The sequence below is a fragment of the Biomphalaria glabrata genome, chromosome 16 (genome assembly GCF_947242115.1).
Source record: "Biomphalaria glabrata chromosome 16, xgBioGlab47.1, whole genome shotgun sequence".
Lineage (NCBI taxonomy): Eukaryota > Metazoa > Mollusca > Gastropoda > Planorbidae > Biomphalaria > Biomphalaria glabrata.
Genome location: NC_074726.1, coordinates 23,744,842 through 23,764,655, shown reverse-complemented (window position 1 = coordinate 23,764,655; position 19,814 = coordinate 23,744,842). Strand labels below are relative to the sequence as shown.

At 37.2% G+C, this 19,814-nt stretch overlaps 1 protein-coding gene across 1 annotated transcript in view; it reads right to left on the bottom strand.

Moving 5' to 3' along the window:
• LOC106063152 (uncharacterized) overlaps positions 1 to 19,814 on the bottom strand; it is a 117,600-nt gene that overhangs the window by 16,872 nt on the left and 80,914 nt on the right. Inside the window, exons 8-12 of the mRNA XM_056013966.1 lie at positions 5,570 to 5,677; positions 4,276 to 4,297; positions 2,747 to 2,775; positions 2,535 to 2,615; positions 2,102 to 2,132 (exon numbers count right to left, since the gene is read on the bottom strand). Coding sequence (XP_055869941.1) covers positions 2,102 to 2,132; positions 2,535 to 2,615; positions 2,747 to 2,775; positions 4,276 to 4,297; positions 5,570 to 5,677 — 271 coding nt within the window. The remainder of the gene's footprint in view (positions 1 to 2,101; positions 2,133 to 2,534; positions 2,616 to 2,746; positions 2,776 to 4,275; positions 4,298 to 5,569; positions 5,678 to 19,814) is intronic.

Sequence of the window (19,814 nt, the reverse complement as noted above, 5' to 3'; positions counted from 1 at the left end):
GCCTCACATAAGTTATTACAATTGGTGTCAGAGGTGGGATCATAGGCAACTCAACGAGAGGAGGTAGGCTTTGATTACAATGACATATTTGAAGCTTTTACATCAGCTCTTAATTAAAGAGCTAAGGCAAGAGCTTCAGTACCGAGGTTTAAGACCCCTCGGTAGCAGAGAAACGCTCACGGCTCGTCTCCTGCAAGCCTTGATCGAGGAAGAAGAAGATCCAGAAACCTACCAATTTAAAGTTGAACCTGGGATTGTTGAGTTCATTGGCGAGTACCAGGACTTTAGGGATACATTTAATGAAGAATTAAACATGATTAGGAACATGATGAGGAACATGATGTGGAACAAAGTAGATGAAAGTGTATTGTAAGTAGGAGGCCGTATAGACCACGCCTCAGAGAAAACATTGTGGAAGAAGGGGAAGATTCGGACACCTATCTGTTTGAAGTTAAGCCAACTTTAGGAGAGCACTTGAACTCTTTGCAACAACAGCTAGATGTCTGGAAGGAAGAGTTTCGGGCTATGAATACGACACGGAAGAAGTTCAACAAAAAGACCTGTACCAAACTTGAAAAGAAGTGTACCTCGATGAAGGAAGTTACAAACCCCGTGGTGAAAACGATGGATGTGGTTGAAAGAGACTCAAACGATGAAGGAGCTGCGCTATCGTTAGACAATGAAATACTACCCACCCAATGCTGTGAAATAAAAAGCAATAACAATGGCAATGCTGATGAACGTGGTGCTGCCTGTGAATCCGAAAGCAAGGAGTACAGACCTAAGGAGCCGAAAGAGACAGATAAAGAGACAAGAGAAGCTGCCTACAGTCCAACAGAAGCTTTTGTTGCAGACGTATCTGATATGAGCACCTTAAACAGCAAGACAAATCAGATATCGCTGAATCTGCCTCTAAGCCTGTTACAGAGAGACAATTACATGATGAAAGCTACCGGCAAGGCTTGGACCCTACAGACGTTCGTCCAGATGCTAAGCTTACATCCTAACCTCTCCTTGTGTCAAGTGGCTGCTCTCAGTACCGAACGACAAGAGAGCAATGCGACCATAAAGTCACTGCAACAAGAGGAAGATCAAGTGCAGGAAAAAAAGAAGAAGGCTTTTGCGTAGTCCAACGTGCTTGATGATGCAAACAGGATATCACTGCAGCCACATAAAAACAAACAGGCGGAGAAGAAGAAGAAGAAGGCGACTTTTGCTGAGTGCAACATTGATGACGATGCGACCACGACATCGATGCAACCAGATGAAGGCTAACTGGAGAAGACGAAGAAAGCGACAATTGCTGAATGCAACATGGATGGCTCCGTCAAACTTAAGAGGCAAGCCAACCACCACCGATCGATATAACTTCACAGCCAATGTCATGAGGATGATTCTTTCCAGGACGGACAGATCTAAGGAGGGTGCAGTGTTATAAACCTGGTGGTGGCACAGATGGGGGTAGTGGTATGTGTGTAGTCAGCCGACACAAATCGCTTCAGGCCAGCGCTAGACGAGCGGTCAACAATGACGAGTTAAGACGGTCAGCCAAGACGAATGTGAACATGACGGTTCGGGAAGAATCGGCGTCGTGAGCAGGGCTCAGAAGACGAACAGCGTCTTGATCTTGGTCTGTGATCGAGTCCGACACAATGAGCTCAGTGTGTGAAGTCCTTCATGAACTGTTGAACTTCGTGCAAGCGCGGAACGAGACAGAGAGGCCAGTGAAAGAGTTGATACGGCGGTACGGTTGATACTGAGAGATATTAGTACAGCCTGTGTTACGTGTTGCCAATTGTTAAGTATTGGCTGTAATTTATTCGACATTAAACTGTTACGTTACTTTGGAGCCCTGAGTTGTCAAGTTCCTTAAGTTGGTGGTGTATGGTACAGTTTGCAGAGAGCCTGGATAGTGACATTCGTAACAATATATATATATATATATATATATATATATATATATATATATATATATATATATATATATATATATATATATATATATATATACATATGAATCCTTTGGTTTTAAATGGTTCAACCACCTGGAAATCTCAATATTCTCTACAGTTTTCGATTGTTTTAAAAACAGCACTTTTACCTCACATTCCTTGAAATACATCGATGTTCGTCTAAATTCAAAAAATAAAAAAATAATAATTAAATTATCGAAGTAACCAAAGATAACTATAATGATAATTATTAACAGAAAATCCTAGATTACTTTTACAATTTTTAGCGTTGTTTTTATGGTGTTAATGAATTAAATTATAATTAGATTTATCTCTGTTATGTTTAGGTGTATAACATATTAAGGTTAGGGGAACAGATACACGAAGTATAGAATATCTTAATTTTGTAAAGCTACAAAAAGAAAATAATTTGTCTTGCATACGTTTAGGTATAGCTAGTCGACCAAATAATAAAGCTACATAGGTATGGCTTTATTCTACTACCTCGTTTATCACATAGACTTATAGGCCTATTTACATGTCTGTACCCAAACAGTATATATAAAATAAAATATATCAAACCAGCTTTTATTTCTTTCCGTTGGTTTTTGACTTCATCAATGTGTAAATAGTCATAATGGTCAATATCCAAATAATCAAGGTCTAGAAAAGAAAAGGAAGAAACTGACAAATGGCTGATATTTATTTATTTGATTATTTATTTATTTGATTTAACATTGATTTAGTGTAATGTGAAAAAAAACGAAAACTAACAAATTATAAACCAAACATACCTTCTATTTTGTTGGAACTAGCAATATGCCTGAAAAACAAATGCATATATATATATATGGGAAGCGTGGTAAAGAGACTAAGTACACCTTTGCGTGGCTTGGCTACCTATGAAGAAGGCTCGAGGTTTGACACCCAACTCGATCAGATTTGTCTTTACTGAGAGTCTAAAGGCAGCATGGAAAACCTTCTCCCAAATACCCCCTCAACCCACAGGTCCACAAATGAGATTGGACCATAGCGCTTTAAGCATGCTATAGGCATGAAAGTAGCGCTATATAAAAGCCATATATATATATATATATATATATATATATATATATATATATATATATATATATATATATATAATAAAAGGTATCGATGATGTTTTACTAGTTTTACTAGTTAAAATCTGCCAAGTTTCCTCATTGAACTACATCAAGTAAACTCTCTTGCTGTAAAACAACTTTTTATATCTAAGGGACGTTCATTCTAAATTTCATCAATATTGGTCAAACGGTTCTGATTTCTATGAACGACATACGTGCACCCTGCATTCGACTCATTATATTAGTTATATTAAATTCGATTAAGAGATTGAGCCTTTTCAAAAAATTAGATCAATTATAAGACATCAGTTAGGTTAGGGGAGGCGCGGTGGGGTCCCTGGTTCGAATCCTGGTGAAGACTGGGATTTTCAACTTTAGAATCTGTGGGTGCCTCTGAGTCCACTCAGCTCTAATGGGTACCTGTTATTAGTTGGGGAAAAGTAAAGGCGGTTGGTCGTTGTGCTGGCTACATGACACTCTCGTTAACCGTAGGCCACAAAAAACAGATGAACTTTACATTATCTGCCCTATAGACCACAAGGTCTATAAGGGGAATTAAATATGCCAGGTTCACATCTAACTTTACATTCACTTTCACATATCCTTTGACCTGCTTGACCGTTGGGGCACTACACAAGATCTGTTAACCTTCTTTCTCCATTCTTATCTCTCATTTGTCTTTAATAAAATTTCATTCGGATGGTCTTTCTGAAAATATTGAAGCCTGCCTGGGTGGACCACTTCGGGGGCTGATTTTGAGTTTGTGTTTCCACACAAACTGTCTTTTGTGACCTTGTTTAATGGTATTATTTATTTATAATTTGAGCCTTTTTATTCTTAGACTTTTATATTCATTTTCACCACTATTGCTACTCAAACAAAGTAAGAGTCAGAAAGAAGGTTTTTGAGCTTAACATCTGTTTTCTTAAGCAATACCATTCGCCAAGAAAATTCCGACAGGTGTTTAAAGTGTTTAGTGATGTTGTTTAAATACCACCCACGACTTTTTTCACATTAGCTTAGTAAATTTTCGATATAAAAACTAAATTAATTAATTAAAAGTAAATGATTATGTTGAATGGTCAATGTATAATTTATGTCTGTATATTTAACTAGTTACATTTTTAAATTAAAATAAAGTGCAGTTTGGGTTGTATAGTGGGTAGATGTATGTGTGCATAAGATCTTTTTTTATTATCTTAAAAACAAGCCACACTTACCTTGAAGTACACCAGAGTTTGTCTATATTAAAAAAAGAAAGAAAAACAAAATAAATATAATGATGATGATGATTAACAATAATCATTATTACAAACAACAGCCATAGTTAAATTAATAAGAGTTGCGTATGTGTAGTACATTTTACTAACTATTGACATTTCTTTTTTAAATAAACAAAAAAAAACAGAACAGCTTATATCTGTATAATACAGATGTATATTGGGGTGTGATGAATTTTATTACTGGATTTTATTGTCCGTTTCACAGATTCCAGATGTTTAATCTGACATTAAATAAATTACGCTCTGGTCAATTAACTCGCAGGATTTCAGTGGTGGAGGCAGACAGAATTTTACTTAAGACCTTTGTGATGAAAATCCGCAGTGCAACGGATGCTTTGTTCAAGTACAAGAATTAAGCGAATTCGTAAAAATCCTTCAATTAAAACTTAAAATAAACAAGTACATTTAGGCCTATATCTCTAAATTTTAATATTTAATTATACGGTTTATTGGAATCGGATTTATTAAACCAAAGTAATGAAAGAACTAGAACCAAAACGTATAATTATTCTTATCTAGCTTTAAATTCAGTATCATATGGATTTTCCAGTACTACTGTTAGCCAACCTAGAATAAGTAGCTGATTTAAAGAATTGACGATGCCATTTTAGATAAGATATTAAAAGCAAAAAACAATTCAAGGTTTTCCATTTGCTTTAGCTAATTTGGCTTTTCACATAGGGTAAGAAGCAAACCGTAGTATACAGAAACAGGAAACGATCTTATTAGTGTGTCAAACTTAAAATACATCTACTATTTGTCAGGGTTGTGTTTAAGCTTTAGCTCATTTGCATTGATTAACATAACAGCTATAATATTTTAATTGTTCAATTCAATGCTATAGTACTTTATCAGTTTGTCCATTGTACATTACTTTCATTTTATTAAACATTATATTATTAACATCTATTTAATTATTTATTTTACCCACGAAGGTGCATGCTAAATGTCAGGGGCACGGGCAAACGAGCTAAGGCTAAAACACAACACTGACTCTATTTACTCTAAAATGAAAACCCAAAAGACACTAGGATGACATATAAAAGTTACAATAATAATATTTTATTATTATTATTATAAATCTTAATTAATTATAAAAAAATGTCTTACTATCATTGTAACAGTCTCAAGAGTTGTTAGTGGGCATTAATAAAATTCAGATACCCAGTGCACTAAGGTACAATATAGAGTGAATTGTGTGACGATAGATAAAGATATTTGTGTGATTTACCTTTACGTTTCAAAATAAATACCAGAATGATTACTGCAGCAAAAGCTATCGTTATGACTAAACTTGCAATGAGTACTCTGTTTTCTTCAACAGAAGATAGGCTGGTAACTGAAAACAAAATCATTTTCTAAAATTCTCTCCATTTTATTGCCATAAAAGCCACCTGGTTCCAATAAATCGTAGGTTGCATTAATAGATGTGTAAAAAAAATAATAATGGTACTAAATTATTAAGTTTCAATTTTCATACCCACTCTTAATTGCATTTATCCATAAACGCAACGCATAATTATGCATTTGGCTATCTCAAGACTAATTTTATACAATACCATGATATAATTAAAATGTTTAATTTAAACAGGAACTGTGTATCATATTACTGGAGTAATCGATAGAACTATACCTTCAAATTCGAAGCTTAATCAGATATAAGTTCTAAATCTTCATTTTGGAATAAATTATACTATCTGACATTAAAATAAAATAAAATAATATTTTGTGGATCTAGATCTGGATTAGTCCACTTATTAATCTTCCAGATAAACCCACCCTCTAGAAAACATTAAAAAAAAACTACATGATCTGTCTCAGAAAATAGTAAATGTTAAATGGCAGGAAAAAAAAACGGATACTGAAGTCCTTCGAAGAGTGTAAAGTATTCACACTATATTAATGCAGTCTCAGCTGCGATGGGCTTGCCACATCTGAAGAATGGAAAACCTCCGCATCCCTAATTGATCAATTAAGGAAAGGAAAGAGCTCACAAGGTAGACAAAGAAAATGCTTCAGGGACACTCTTAAACCTTCAGCATTAACCCAGCCACCTGGGAGGCAGAAGCACATAAAAGACCATCATAACGCCACTATGCAAAACTGGCGCACAAATTGCAGAAGACAAGATAACAGCGCTGGCAGACGACGCTAGAAAAGCGTCAGAGAAAAAAAGCAATGCTAATGACATTATCTCCAGCTGGAATAACCTGGCTCACATAAATCTCACCAGTCGTTTGAGGAGGCACAAAATTCAGTACAGACGTCTTCAGCTCCTACGATGATAAAAGTGGTCATCATCGAATTACGATGGGCGAACAATATATATAGTCATATCATAATTTACAACTAGACAAAAAGCGCAACAGGAAAATTATAAGTTGAAATATTGATGTCATTATTTTAAGGGAAGCTGTATGATATATTTTTTTTTATTTAAAATATAATCCTTCAAATTCCGTTATGATACTTGCAAAGCATTTTTAAGGGTGTCTAGATAGCAGAAAGACTATAGTTATGATCTTAGATCAAAATATTTAAGAAAAAAAAAGACAAAAAATCGAACTCAATTGTGTTGTTAGCTTCAATATTTTACTGTGTATTTATACATACAATCCATTTATATGGGGCTTATATAATGGACATTTTCTCTCTATTAATTCTACAGATATAAAATAAAAATGTGCAATTAAATTATCACAATACCTATAATAAAGTCGCACTTTTGGAACGTGCAAAACCTGGATGTAAAGTGTTCTAGAAAATGCCTTTTTCCTCGAAATTCAACAGTTTATTTGTATTGTATAGAAAAAATACAAGCTCGTTGGTCACACTCGTTGTTCCAAGTCCAGTTTGACCGTTATGATTTTTCAGAGTAAAACAAAAATTTATTTAAATTTAGCTTGAAAATAATTATTTTATTGGTTTATGTTACCGTATTATTTTCTGACACTATAATATTACTGTAATATTACTGGTGCGGTTTATGGATATAGGCGCGGTGACATTGGGCTCATATTATAAATGTCAAGATTAACACTTCATGCGATCATACTTCACTTTTAAATGAGAAATAACTCCTTGTATAGCAGACTAACAACAAATTAGATCTCTTCTTAACCGACAGACCTGGATTAGTAGTTGATTATGTTATTATCCCTGGTCTATCAGACCATGAGATCATAAAAATACACAGTCAGATAAAAGCAGTAGCAAATACAAAACCCAAAAGAAAAATCTTACTCTGGAATAAATGTAACCTAACACAACTACACCAAGCTGCATTAAACTTTCAACAAACATTCTTATTAGAAAAAGACATTAACCAACCAGTCTATGACCTCTGGAATTTCATTAAAAACCATCTTACAAGCATTATAGAAAATCATATACCAACTAAATACACATCAAACAAAATAAATAAATGCTGGTTTAATAATAGACTAAAGAATCTTTGTAAACAGAAGGAAAACCTATATAGAAAATTTGAAGAAACTAAGGCAGAAAGAGTTTACAAAAAGAATATAATAATTAAACACTGAACCCAAAAAGTAAGCAGACAGCTGCAGAGTGAATACATAAACAATGTAATATCCTAAGATAACAACAAAAACCTATGGTCATACATTAAGTCTAAGAAAATGGAAACAACAGGCATAGCGCCATTAAAAGATTAACATAACATAATACTGTTAAGACCTCTGCGCGGTGTTGATTCTTGACAATCTGGCTAGTGTAGATCTAACTGTAGGTAACGCTGAACTCAACACTTCAGTAACACCGGCGAAAGGCCGAAACAATCAAATAGGTAGTCGACGCTGATATGTTGGTCTAACAATATGTTTAATACTCAAAAGGGAATCGTCCGATGTCAATAATGTCGTACTCAAGTCTACTACTTTACAATAAGCGTCCTCCTTCTAGCGTCGTTTAGAGCGTTCTTATTTTTTAAAAGATCTGTCACGTCACTTGTCGCTAATTAAAACTTTACCCTATTCCCGAAACAAATAACTAATTCCTAACTACTTCCTAATCATGTCATAAAAACTCCTCCTCCTCCCGCTAAAAAAAATTGCCTGTCAATTTTTTAATCTACTGTCTTAGTCTTACAATGTGCAAGGGCCAAAATGTAGGGAAACATAAAAGACAACACAACTTGAGTCTTGATTGCGATTTCAACTTCTCTTTCTGTGTCCACAATCAAGTTCCTCTGAACACCTATTTCCCTCAAGTGTCACTAACTGATACTGTCCAATGTGATGTGCCATAGGTGACCGCAGACATAGTTCGTTTGCGCTGACACTATAGGTGTGTCTATCTATACATCATCACATCACGTTCCGGAGATTACCGCTTTCCCTCACACGTCAGGACAGACAATTTACCTAATATGACAAATTGATATTTATCAATGCTCGTTCTCCCACTATACACCTAACGTTCTTTCGGGCATTTACAAGTGTATTTTATTTCCTCTCTCCACTTACTTGTCCCCACACGACCTAACTCTTTACTGATGTATGATCATGATCAAATACAAAGAATAAATTATAAAACTTACTTTTCCTTGATATCACTACATCGTCGCCTTATAAATGCCCTTTCTATTCATACACACATACATGCAATGCATACATACTACCCGAAATTACATAATTAACATGAGTCAATCTAATGATAACCAAATTACCTGTATATTATAACATAAATATACTATTCAAAGATACATTAAACAACCTAATACCCGTATAGTTATGACTACTAGTTAGGTCAATTAATTAAGAATAACCAATTTAAATAAAATCCAACTTATTTACACACTACGGTCTCATAGTGCTATGTTTCACAGGCTATCTACACGACTCATACATTTGTTCTCTCCAACTGGAGTTAACATCTCTTCTTACACCACTATAGCCCGCTTGTGGCCTTCTACCTCTATATGACTTGCGATTACCGCTACCACAGTCATCTCTTCTATCATCACTATCGGATATAGACCTGCGCCTCCTATCCGAACTCGCAATCTTCTGTTTAGACTGTTCTGCCCTACTCCAACAGTCTTTAGCGATGTGCCCATGTTTATGGCAGTTAAAACAAATTCTGTCATTTCTAGGTTTATTTCGCCTCATGTTGCCATACCTGCTTTTCCAACTTCTAACCTGTTTGTCAGAAGCGGCGCTGACACCTGCTACATTTCCAAGTAAAACATCTCTAGATAACCTCGGCATGGCTACTCCTTCGCAATACCCTGTGTACAATGGAGATCGAAGGAACACTTTGCACGCTTCGAACCTCTTAACTGCGCCGTCTGCCAACCTGACTGATTTGGTATAGCCTAAATAATCCTTAGATTTAACTAATCCTCCTCGAACTGCGAGTGTACTGCTAGCTGTGTCCCGGATCACATTTACCTGTTTATTATTTATCATGCCTGGATATAGTTTAAATCTATCTTCCCCACAATCAACGTAATTAATTTCTTCATCTGGTTCACTATGTCCACTATCACGATCCCTGTCTTGGATGCTCCTTACAAAATTAACCCTATCTGGTGGCCGATTATCCCTCTCTTGTCTACGGTTTTCTTGATTGCCTCTCCTATCACTAGTGCCACCATTACCCTGTGTATTTCTATTGCCAGCTCCATTCCCTCTATGTTTCCTACACTGGTATGCCATGTGTCCCTTTTCCTGACAGTTAAAACATGTAACATCCCTAAAGTTTCTATCACCCGCTTTAGGTCTATCTATTCTCCTATCGTAACTTTCCCTGCCATTGTTTTCATTTTCCCAAGGTCTATCATTTAAGCCTTCATAACTATCCCGACAACTGTTCCCACGTTCCCTGGACCTATCATTTCTCCTACCATAATCCCTATCACTAACATCATTTCTCTTTACATAATTTACCAGGTCAATAACTTTTTTATGGTCGCTAACTAAAAGTGGGTTGGTTGGGTAAGCATTCTTAAAGATCCTAATAATTTCTACCAAGTCTTCAATTACCTTCGGGTTTCTTTCTTTTACAAAGGACTGTAGCTGAGGGTCGCACTTATTGATAAAGTTATCAATCAGAATGAAGTTCTTCAACCCCTCGTAGGTGTTCTCTACATTCTCGAATGCGAGCCATTTAGTGAAGAAGTCTTTCTCTGAGTTGATCGTTGTTTGGGGATCAACTTGGCTGGATGGAGTGTTTTCATAATACTTCTTTCGGAATGTTTCCGCGTTGTGCCCGTATGCGTTTAGCAGTTCCTTCTTTAGCACCTGATAGCTGTTTTGCATAGAGTGGTCGTGGTTTTGGCAAATCGTGAGGGCTTTCCCATGTACGAAGTCCAACAAGATTTCGGACCACTCCTTCTCCTGGACATTAAACTTTGCAAGTTTAATTTCAAAGCGTTTCAGATAGTCGCCGATGTCGTCCTTGTCTTCCGCAAAAGGTTGGATTTTCTTCTTCATCCATGCGGCGCTACTATGGCTTTCTATGTTGGCGCTATTGTTGCTGTTTCCTTCGGTGGGCACGCTTATACCAGCCTCTATCCTCATCTGTTCTACTTGAATTCTCACTTTTCTGTCCGCCTCTTCTTTTTTCTCCCTCTCGATGCGTTCCGCCTCTCTAACCTTTTCCCACTCTATGCGATCTGCTTCTTCTTTTTCTTTTTCTCTGCCTCTAGCTTTCTCTCTCTCCAAGCGTTCTGCTTCTTCTTTTTCTTTTTCTCTGCCTCTAGCTTTCTCTCTCTCCAAGCGTTCTGCTTCTGCCGCCACCATCTGCTGTACATAGGCAGTTAGTTCTTTGCCGCGCAGTTCTAGTTCTGTCTTAGCTTCATGAATTAGTTTTTTTCTAAATTCTTCCAGGTCGTAACCTGAAGTAGTTGCCATATTACCTTTGTTACTTTACCTCGCTTTTTTTTTTTAAATTATCTTACACACAGGCCTAATAGCTTCTATTACCTATGTTCTATAAATCAAATTACCTTTTGAGCGTAACCTCGCTCCGCGGCTACCTAATACCTCTTGATTCAAATAAATTAAATTCGCCACTCTACCCTCGGCGTCTAGACTACCAACTCCGACTTCTAATAACTTCTGTACTTTCCAAGATACACTTAGTATCCTTGGCACCAGTTTGTAGGCGTGTAGGCTACACTCTGACCCGACTGAATACGCTGTGCGACACACGCACACTCAACCGACTACGTGTTACTCAACACGAGTCGCCGGTAAATAGACCAACCTGTCTATTTACAAATACTAAATTTACAAATGGGCAATCAGGCTTCACCTCGATTGTTCCCCAGATCTAGTCTAGATTACGCTAGATCTTAGTTACTTCTTACCTGCTTTCACAGCCAGGAGTGTATATAACTTACTCATACAAATAAACTATGAAAATAAACCTAAATACGTTAAACACCAAACTATAGATCTAGTTCTAATGAATGAGACTTTCGTCTGACAGTAAGACTTAAGACAGGAGTATTGCAAACAATTAATACATGACGTTACTCAAAAAAAAACTTAACTAAATGATTCACATTCACATACAGGACGAATTAACAGCTAAACGTATATCTGGACCTCTTGCTAGATTACACCTAATTTTAAGGATATCCCCCATCCACCACGATTTAACCTGGTAGTGATAATCTAGCGAGTGGTCACTTCCCTACAGACTCTAATTAATCTAAGGAGAAAGTAGTTAAATAACACTTGACTTATCTGTCTAAGAAGCTGCGATAACTCCACAGTCAGTCTCGGGTCCACTCTTCCTAGGCTACTGTCTGTCCCGGCGGCAAGGTTCACAGCGATGTCTTCTCTAGCGGTGAGATAAGGACAGCGAACGTTTCGGCTCTCCAAGGTCCTTCGGTGCTGGTCTGCAACGGCTCCGGTTCTTCGGTGGTACGGCGTCTGGTTCTGGTTCACGCTGATCTGTCGTCTGGCTCCGGTTCGTCGGTGACGTAGAGTCTGGTTCCGGTTGCTGGTTCCAAGGCAGGTACGGTGGTTCCAGGTGGTCGTCTGTCCAAAGTGACACTGGAACGGTCCAACAGTTGACCCAGCGACAAAGTCAAAGTCCAGTGCTAAAATACCGGCTATCTGGCTATCTAACGTGTAGCACAGATTCAGCCGAGACGTAGATCAGATTAGCACTACTGTACTTCAGTGCCGTAGGCAGTAAGATGGTTCCTACGTCACAAGTTCTTTGGCGTGACCTCAACGGTCAATCTTGGCCTTGCAGAGGTGACCTTCACGTTCGTTCTCAAGATGCCGGGCAGGCGATATCTCTTCAGTACGGCTTCGACAGGACGGTTTTCTTCCCTTCAACAACTGTAGCTTTCTCAATACCGAACTACAGGCTTCAGTACGATGCCCCAACGTATGGGCGTTTACAAATTACAAATGTAGATCTAGATCAATATTTCGTTACCTCCTAGGTCTACGAGTCCAGGATCTCACTGGCTTTCCTTCGCCGACGTGGCTGTATAATCAGGGTCTAGCTGCAGACTAGGCCGATGACGTAACTTCTGCCTCCTCCTAACAGAGGGCTTCTGTCCTTCTGAATGTTGCTGCCAGTGAGCTCCGAGTCTGGGGTCGCCACGTTGTTAAGACCTCTGCGCGGTGTTGATTCTTGACAATCTGGCTAGTGTAGATCTAACTGTAGGTAACGCTGAACTCAACACTTCAGTAACACCGGCGAAAGGCCGAAACAATCAAATAGGTAGTCGACGCTGATATGTTGGTCTAACAATATGTTTAATACTCAAAAGGGAATCGTCCGATGTCAATAATGTCGTACTCAAGTCTACTACTTTACAATAAGCGTCCTCCTTCTAGCGTCGTTTAGAGCGTTCTTATTTTTTAAAAGATCTGTCACGTCACTTGTCGCTAATTAAAACTTTACCCTATTCCCGAAACAAATAACTAATTCCTAACTACTTCCTAATCATGTCATAACATACATAATAATAATGAAACTAAAGCAAACATCCTAAACAAATACTTTGCATCAGCATTCTCAGCCCTAGGAGACAAAGACATATTACTTAATTTGAACCAAGTAGACAACATAGAAGATATAAAAGTACAAGAAAATGAAATCCAAAAAACTATTAGGCAACACCAAACCAAATAAAGCGTCTGGACCTGATGGTATTCCAGCTAGATTACTCAAAGAACTAAGCAATGAGCTAGCCCCAGTGTTCAAAATACTCTTTCAGGCATCGCTTAACCAGGGCAGAGTACCGAATGACTGGAAAGAAGCTAATGTCATCCCACTATTTAAAAAAGGAGAAAAATCTGAACCAGAAAACTACAGACCAGTATCACTTACCAGCATCACATGTAAAATCCTAGAACACTTAATATATAGCAACATCATAAACCACTTAGACAAACATAATGTCCTTATCCCATACCAACATGGCTTTAGGAATTATAGATCATGTGAAACACAACTAATAGGACTAATTGATGATTTTTCAAAAGGTTTAGATAATAGTAAACAAATAGATGCTATCTTACTAGATTTTCCAAGGCTTTAAACAAAGTTCACCACCATAGTTTGCTTAAAAAATTAAAATATTTCGGCATTAATGGTTCATTGCTTCATTGAATAAAAGATTTTCTGATAGGGAAAGAACAAACTGTAATAATAAATGGCTCTAAATCAACACCGATAACAGTAAACTAAGGTGTACCTCAAGGAACATTCTTATGTTCACTAGTATTCTTAATTTACATAAATGATTTACAAAATTGCATAACTTCAGGAACAAAAGTCAGATTATTTGCAGACGATTGCATAATATATAGAACAATAAAAACAACACAAGACACAGATATTTTACAAAGAGAATTAAATGAATTACAGAATCAAATTGGAGCATGTCTTTCCACCCAGAAAAATGTCAGTTGTTAAGAGTAACAAAAAAACTAAAACAAATTAATTCCAATTATCGTATTGAAGACAAACCAGTAACACAGACTAAAACCGCAAAATACCTAGGTGTTATAATAAATGAAAAACTGTCATGGAATCTACATATTGATGAAACAAAAAAAATCAAACAAAGCATTAGGGTTTATTAAAAGAAATTTCTATAAATCAAATAAAAACATAAAACTAAAATGTTATTTTACCTTGGTTAGACCAATAATAGAATATGCAAAGATAAATGCACATTCCTTTCCCATATGCTAGGAAAAATTTGTACAAATACTCCTTCTTCCCAAGTGCTATTAGAGCATGAAATGGGTTGCCTGAGCTATCCAGGAAAACCAGTGACTTGGCAGAATTTAAGTCATTGTTTAATATGCATGACTAAATGCATGACGCGTAGGACGTAATCATCTTCTTTTTTGAAGTAACGTCTGTATTTGTTATGAACATAAAGATAAGAGAGTCGAGAACCATGTCTGTATAGTATGGCTTTAATACACTGACTGACTACACAACACACATTTCGTGAACACATTCTCACGAACGAGTTACAAGCACATGTAAACATAAGAACGACAACCGATACAGAATATAATTTTCATAACATTCACCCCGGTTCAAATTATGCTAACTAGTATTATAAACAATGAAAGAATTAAGTAAGTGCAGAATAATAATAGAGATTCAAGTAAACAAACAATGTAGAATAGCATGACATAATGTAACATGTTGATATAAGTAAGTGTGGAGTAATAATATAGATTCAAGTAAACAAACAATGTAGAATAGCATGACATAATGTAACATGTTGATATAACATGGTAAATCAAATAGCTTATTAAAATATATCATGATAGATCAAATATCACATTAAAGTCAAGTCAACAAAACCAAATGAAAGAAGTAAAATAAACAAATGTCATTTTGGAGACAAAACTGAATTTCAAAGTAAGAGATCTAGTAAGCTGATGAGCTTTTACACTTTGTTTTTGGGCCTAGTTCTCCTTACTCTAAGATTGTATGTATGTGTAGTTTCATCTGCTTGAGTTTCGGACGGTCTGGATATGTCTTCGGTGGTGCTGGTGGTTTCTTCAGGCATGATAAAATAAGTAGGTTGATTCCTGGGAGGTGAGCTTTGGATGGGGCAGCCAATATCAAGCTCTGTTCCACTCTGATTCTCATTTTCTATAACATTTGTTCCTCCCTAGGGGCTAACATTCGTAATGAGACAGTTTCCTCTCGACCGTTTGGTGTTCGGATTACAGCGTACTGAGGGTTGCATGTTACCAAATCAACTTCCTCTGTTAGGGGATCATATTTAGATGATCTAACGTTCTTCTTCAGCAGGACAGGACCAGGACTGGTCAACAATGTTGGCAAAGATGTCCCAGAACCACTTCTTCGGTTGAACCCAAGAAGTCGTTCATGTGGTGTCCTGTTAGTTGCAGTGCATAGTAATTACCGGATGGATTGCAGAGCATCATTTAGTACTAGTTCCCATTTAGCTATGTCTTATTCCTTAGAATGTAGAGCCAAGGGGATGGCTTTTCATAAAGTCCCGTTAATTTTTTCTATTTGTCCGTTTCCTCTTGGGCTGTAAGGGGTCGTTCTACTGGTTGCAATTCCTCTCTCGTGGAGGAAATGCTGCACCTCTGTAGACATAAACGAAGTTCCCCTGTTAGTGTGGACGTACGCTGGAAATCCAAATAGGGCGAATAGTTCATTGAGACATTTAACAACTGTAGAGGAAGACATATTGGGACATGCAAATGCAAATGGGAATCTAGAGAATTCATCTATAATGGTAAGTAGATATCTATTTCTTGAAACAGTAGGGAGAGGTCCCTTGAAATCCATACTAATTCTCTCAAAAGGTTGAGTTGCTTTAATCAGTTCTACGGTAGGCTGTCGAAAAAAACGTGGCTTTAGTTCTGCACAAACTTGGCATTGTTCTATTACAGTTCTGACGTCATCACAGGAAAATGGAAGATTTTTAGTCCTTACGTAGTGCAAAAGTTAAGTAACGCCCGGGTGGCAAAGACTAGTGTGCAGCAATTTAAGGTCATTGCGAGTGATGGCAGATAGATAGTTTCTGGTAAATGTATCAGCTACAGTGTTCTGCTTGAGAGTTCAAGTTTCAACCTTTGGATTTTTTCATTTTTAATTTTTCCTTTGTTTGACCTGTTATACATGAAAGAGACAGATCGCTGATCCGTAACAAATGTGAACACTTTACCAACTAAGAAATGTTTCCATTTCCTCAGCGACTCAACAATGGCATATGCTTCTTTCTCGACTGAAGAATGTTTTCTTTCACTTTTTGTTAATGAGCGAGAGAAGAAAGCAACGGGCCGGCCATCTTGGTTGAGGGTAGCCTCAATGGCTATATCAGAAGCATCCGTCTCAATAGTATATACGGTGGCTTTTTCAAGCTCATTTTTCAAACTTTCAAATGTTCTTTTGACTTCTTTGGAGACAGGAAATTGTTGATTTCTTGTTAACAGGCTTATTTTTGTTGATAAGTTAGGTATCCACTGTGAGTAGTAAGCCAGAAGACCCACTACTCGTTTCTGTTCACGCATGTTCACTGGTACGGGTAATTCCCTTAGAGCGCGAAATTTCTCAGGATCCGCCTTAAGTTGTCCTTTGGAAATCTCGTATCCTAACAGTCTCACTTTAGCAGTGCTAATTTCACTTTTTGTTTCATTAAGAGTGATTCCATACTTTTGAGCACTATTAAGAAATCGCTATAGGTTTCGGTGGTGTGATTCGGAATCCATACCGCAGATGGTCACATTGTCCACATAAGCAAAAGTGTCAGTGAGTCGTTTGTCTTCGATGATTTTGTCAATCGTACGCTGAAAACAGGCGACTCCATTTGTAACGCCAAACGGAATCCGACGGAATTGATACAGTTTCCCACATGCTTCGAAGGCTGTGAACGGCCTTTCCTCTTCTTTTATAGGAATCTGATGGTATGCACTTTTCAGGTCTAAAGTGCTATATACAAAGTATTGCGAAATCTTCTTTGCCAGTTCGTCAATTCTGGGCATAGGGTAAGCGTCTAGTAGAGTAAACCGGTTAAGGGTTTGGCTGTAGTCCACATTCACTCTTTTCTTATGTCTGTCATTTGTTGTGATTAGGACTTGTGCACGCCAGGGAGATTTAGATGGTTCAATATTTTCATCCTTTATTAGTTGTTGAATTTCCTTCTCTTTTAACTTTCTATCTGGAACTGAATATCTGCGAGACCTTGTAGCCACTGGGGTACAGTTTGGTGACAGATTACTAAATAGGCTAGGAGCCTCTATCTTCGCTGGCTGGAGAGTACTCAGGCTTAATAATGGTTTCTGACCATCGAAAGGAATAAACAAGTTTTGGTTCAAACTTATAAAGTCAAGTCCAAGAATGACGTCAGAGCACAAATTGTCTAGTAGAGAAAGTCTAATGCCCTTGTATCGTTCATTTTTGAGACGTAGGTTAGCGTAGATATGTCCGTAAGTGATTCGAGATAGATGGGTGGAAGTCATGAAGATTCTGTTGCCTAAGGAACATGTCTGCCATTTGTGCTTCTTAGCGATGTGCGTCAAAATAGCTTTGACAGCTCCCAGTATCTACTAGGGCTTTCAATGGCACGTTGTTGATGCAAATTGGTATTGTAGATTTGTTTAAATTCAAAGGCTGCACAGTAGCGATAACCGAAACTGTTGAAGATCTAGATTTGCAAACTCTTTGAAATTGACCCTTTTTGAAGCACTGATTGCATGTCACTTCCCTTGCAGGGCATTGAGAGCGGGGATGCTTAACCCTGCCGCAAAAATAACACTTGCTAGCTAATGCATTTATTTTATGTGTGTGTGAATTGCTTGCACTTTGAGGAATCGTTACATTTGGCAAGGGTGAGGCCGAAGAATTGGTGAGAGTAGTTGTCGCGCAATTAGTTTCCGGCTGTGATGATTCATACTGTAATGAGTGCTGATAAGCATGTTCTAGTAAGCGAGCCTCTTCGAAGGCGTCCTTTAAACTCAAAACAGTCTTTTCAAGTAGACGTTTTCGAATGCTGTTGGACACTAGTCCATTGATAAACGAATCTCTAATAGCCTCTTCTCTGTGTTGTTCAGCAGTCACCGCTTTGAAGTTGCAATCTTTGGATAGAATTCTTAATTTCTGCATGTAGGCGTTGTCGGTGCGTAGGTTATGGCATTCTAGCACCAATGTGTATTAAGTGCACTATTTTTGAACACACTTTCTTTTTGTTGCCTTGTTTGTAAGCTGATGGAGTGTTTTTGTTATGCTGGTGTAACGTTTGTTGAGATTCTTCTGTGTTCCCCTGTTTAGGATGAGTATCTAAGGCATAACTGCGTTTAGCAGTTGTTTTGATGCCATAGTGATAGTCTACTAGACCTTTTTAGTTTGTCTTTACTTTGTCTTTACAGGGAGTTAGTATGGGATTGGAGTTCTACACTAAGTAATAGATTCAGCAGTTTGTTTTGGTGTGATTGCGAGCATTTATGTGTCACGTGGTCGGATAGCAAGGTGTAGAATTATTGTTTAATTAATTGATTCACAATATTAGAATGTTCCAAATTCAATGTCATTACTCCATTAGTTTGTCATCATAACTTATATTCATATCATTAAATATTTACATTGTCAACAGTGAGTCACTTATTTATTGCAAGCACGAAGGTGCCTGGTTGAATGTCAGGGGCCCGGGCAAACGAGCTAAGGCCTTAACATAACCCTGACAGGCGTCTATCGTTTGACCTTGCTCTTGTTTGCAAGCAGCTAACCTGTGCCTAGCAAACACCTCATTCTTTGGTTGAATGTAGATGCCATTTAGAGTCTGGATAGCTTCATCAAATGTCTCTTTATCAAGTATCATTTGATATAAAGCAGGAGAGATATAGAGTGATTTTTTGCAACCCTAAAACGAAGAGTTTATTATTAATAATTATCATATTTAATAGCTTGGTTAGCCAGAAACTAATTTTAATGTAGATACAAATAGAAAGGATCTGTGTATATTAGAATAGAAGACACTGACCAGGGCTATCTTTAAAGGGAGGGCTTAAGAGACTCAACACCCCCAACTTCTTACTTGTTTAATCCATGACGCTTATTGTATTGATAGACAAGGACCATTCTTAACGCATAATGGATTAACGCAAATTGTTAAGACATATTGACACTGTCTAGAGGTCACTAGATGATGACACTAAGTTTGTTTACTTGGAGAGAAATGTCTATTAGGTGATTTTCAATGGTTTACCTCTTATGTTAGATAGCAACTGTTGAGCCATTTGTATACTTGTCATATTTGCAGTTTGACATATATATTCAAATTGAGTGATGACATTTTCTAATGTGTCTTCTTTAGTATCAAAATTTATAATTTTTTTTTAGTACTGTTTATTGTAACATGAAGTTTGACTTTCAGATTTTACTTTATTTTCTTTTGCTAATTTGGCCATTTTTTCTTCATGTTCTTTTAGTTTAATTTCATGTTGACGTTCTTTTTCTTTTTCTAAGTTTACTTG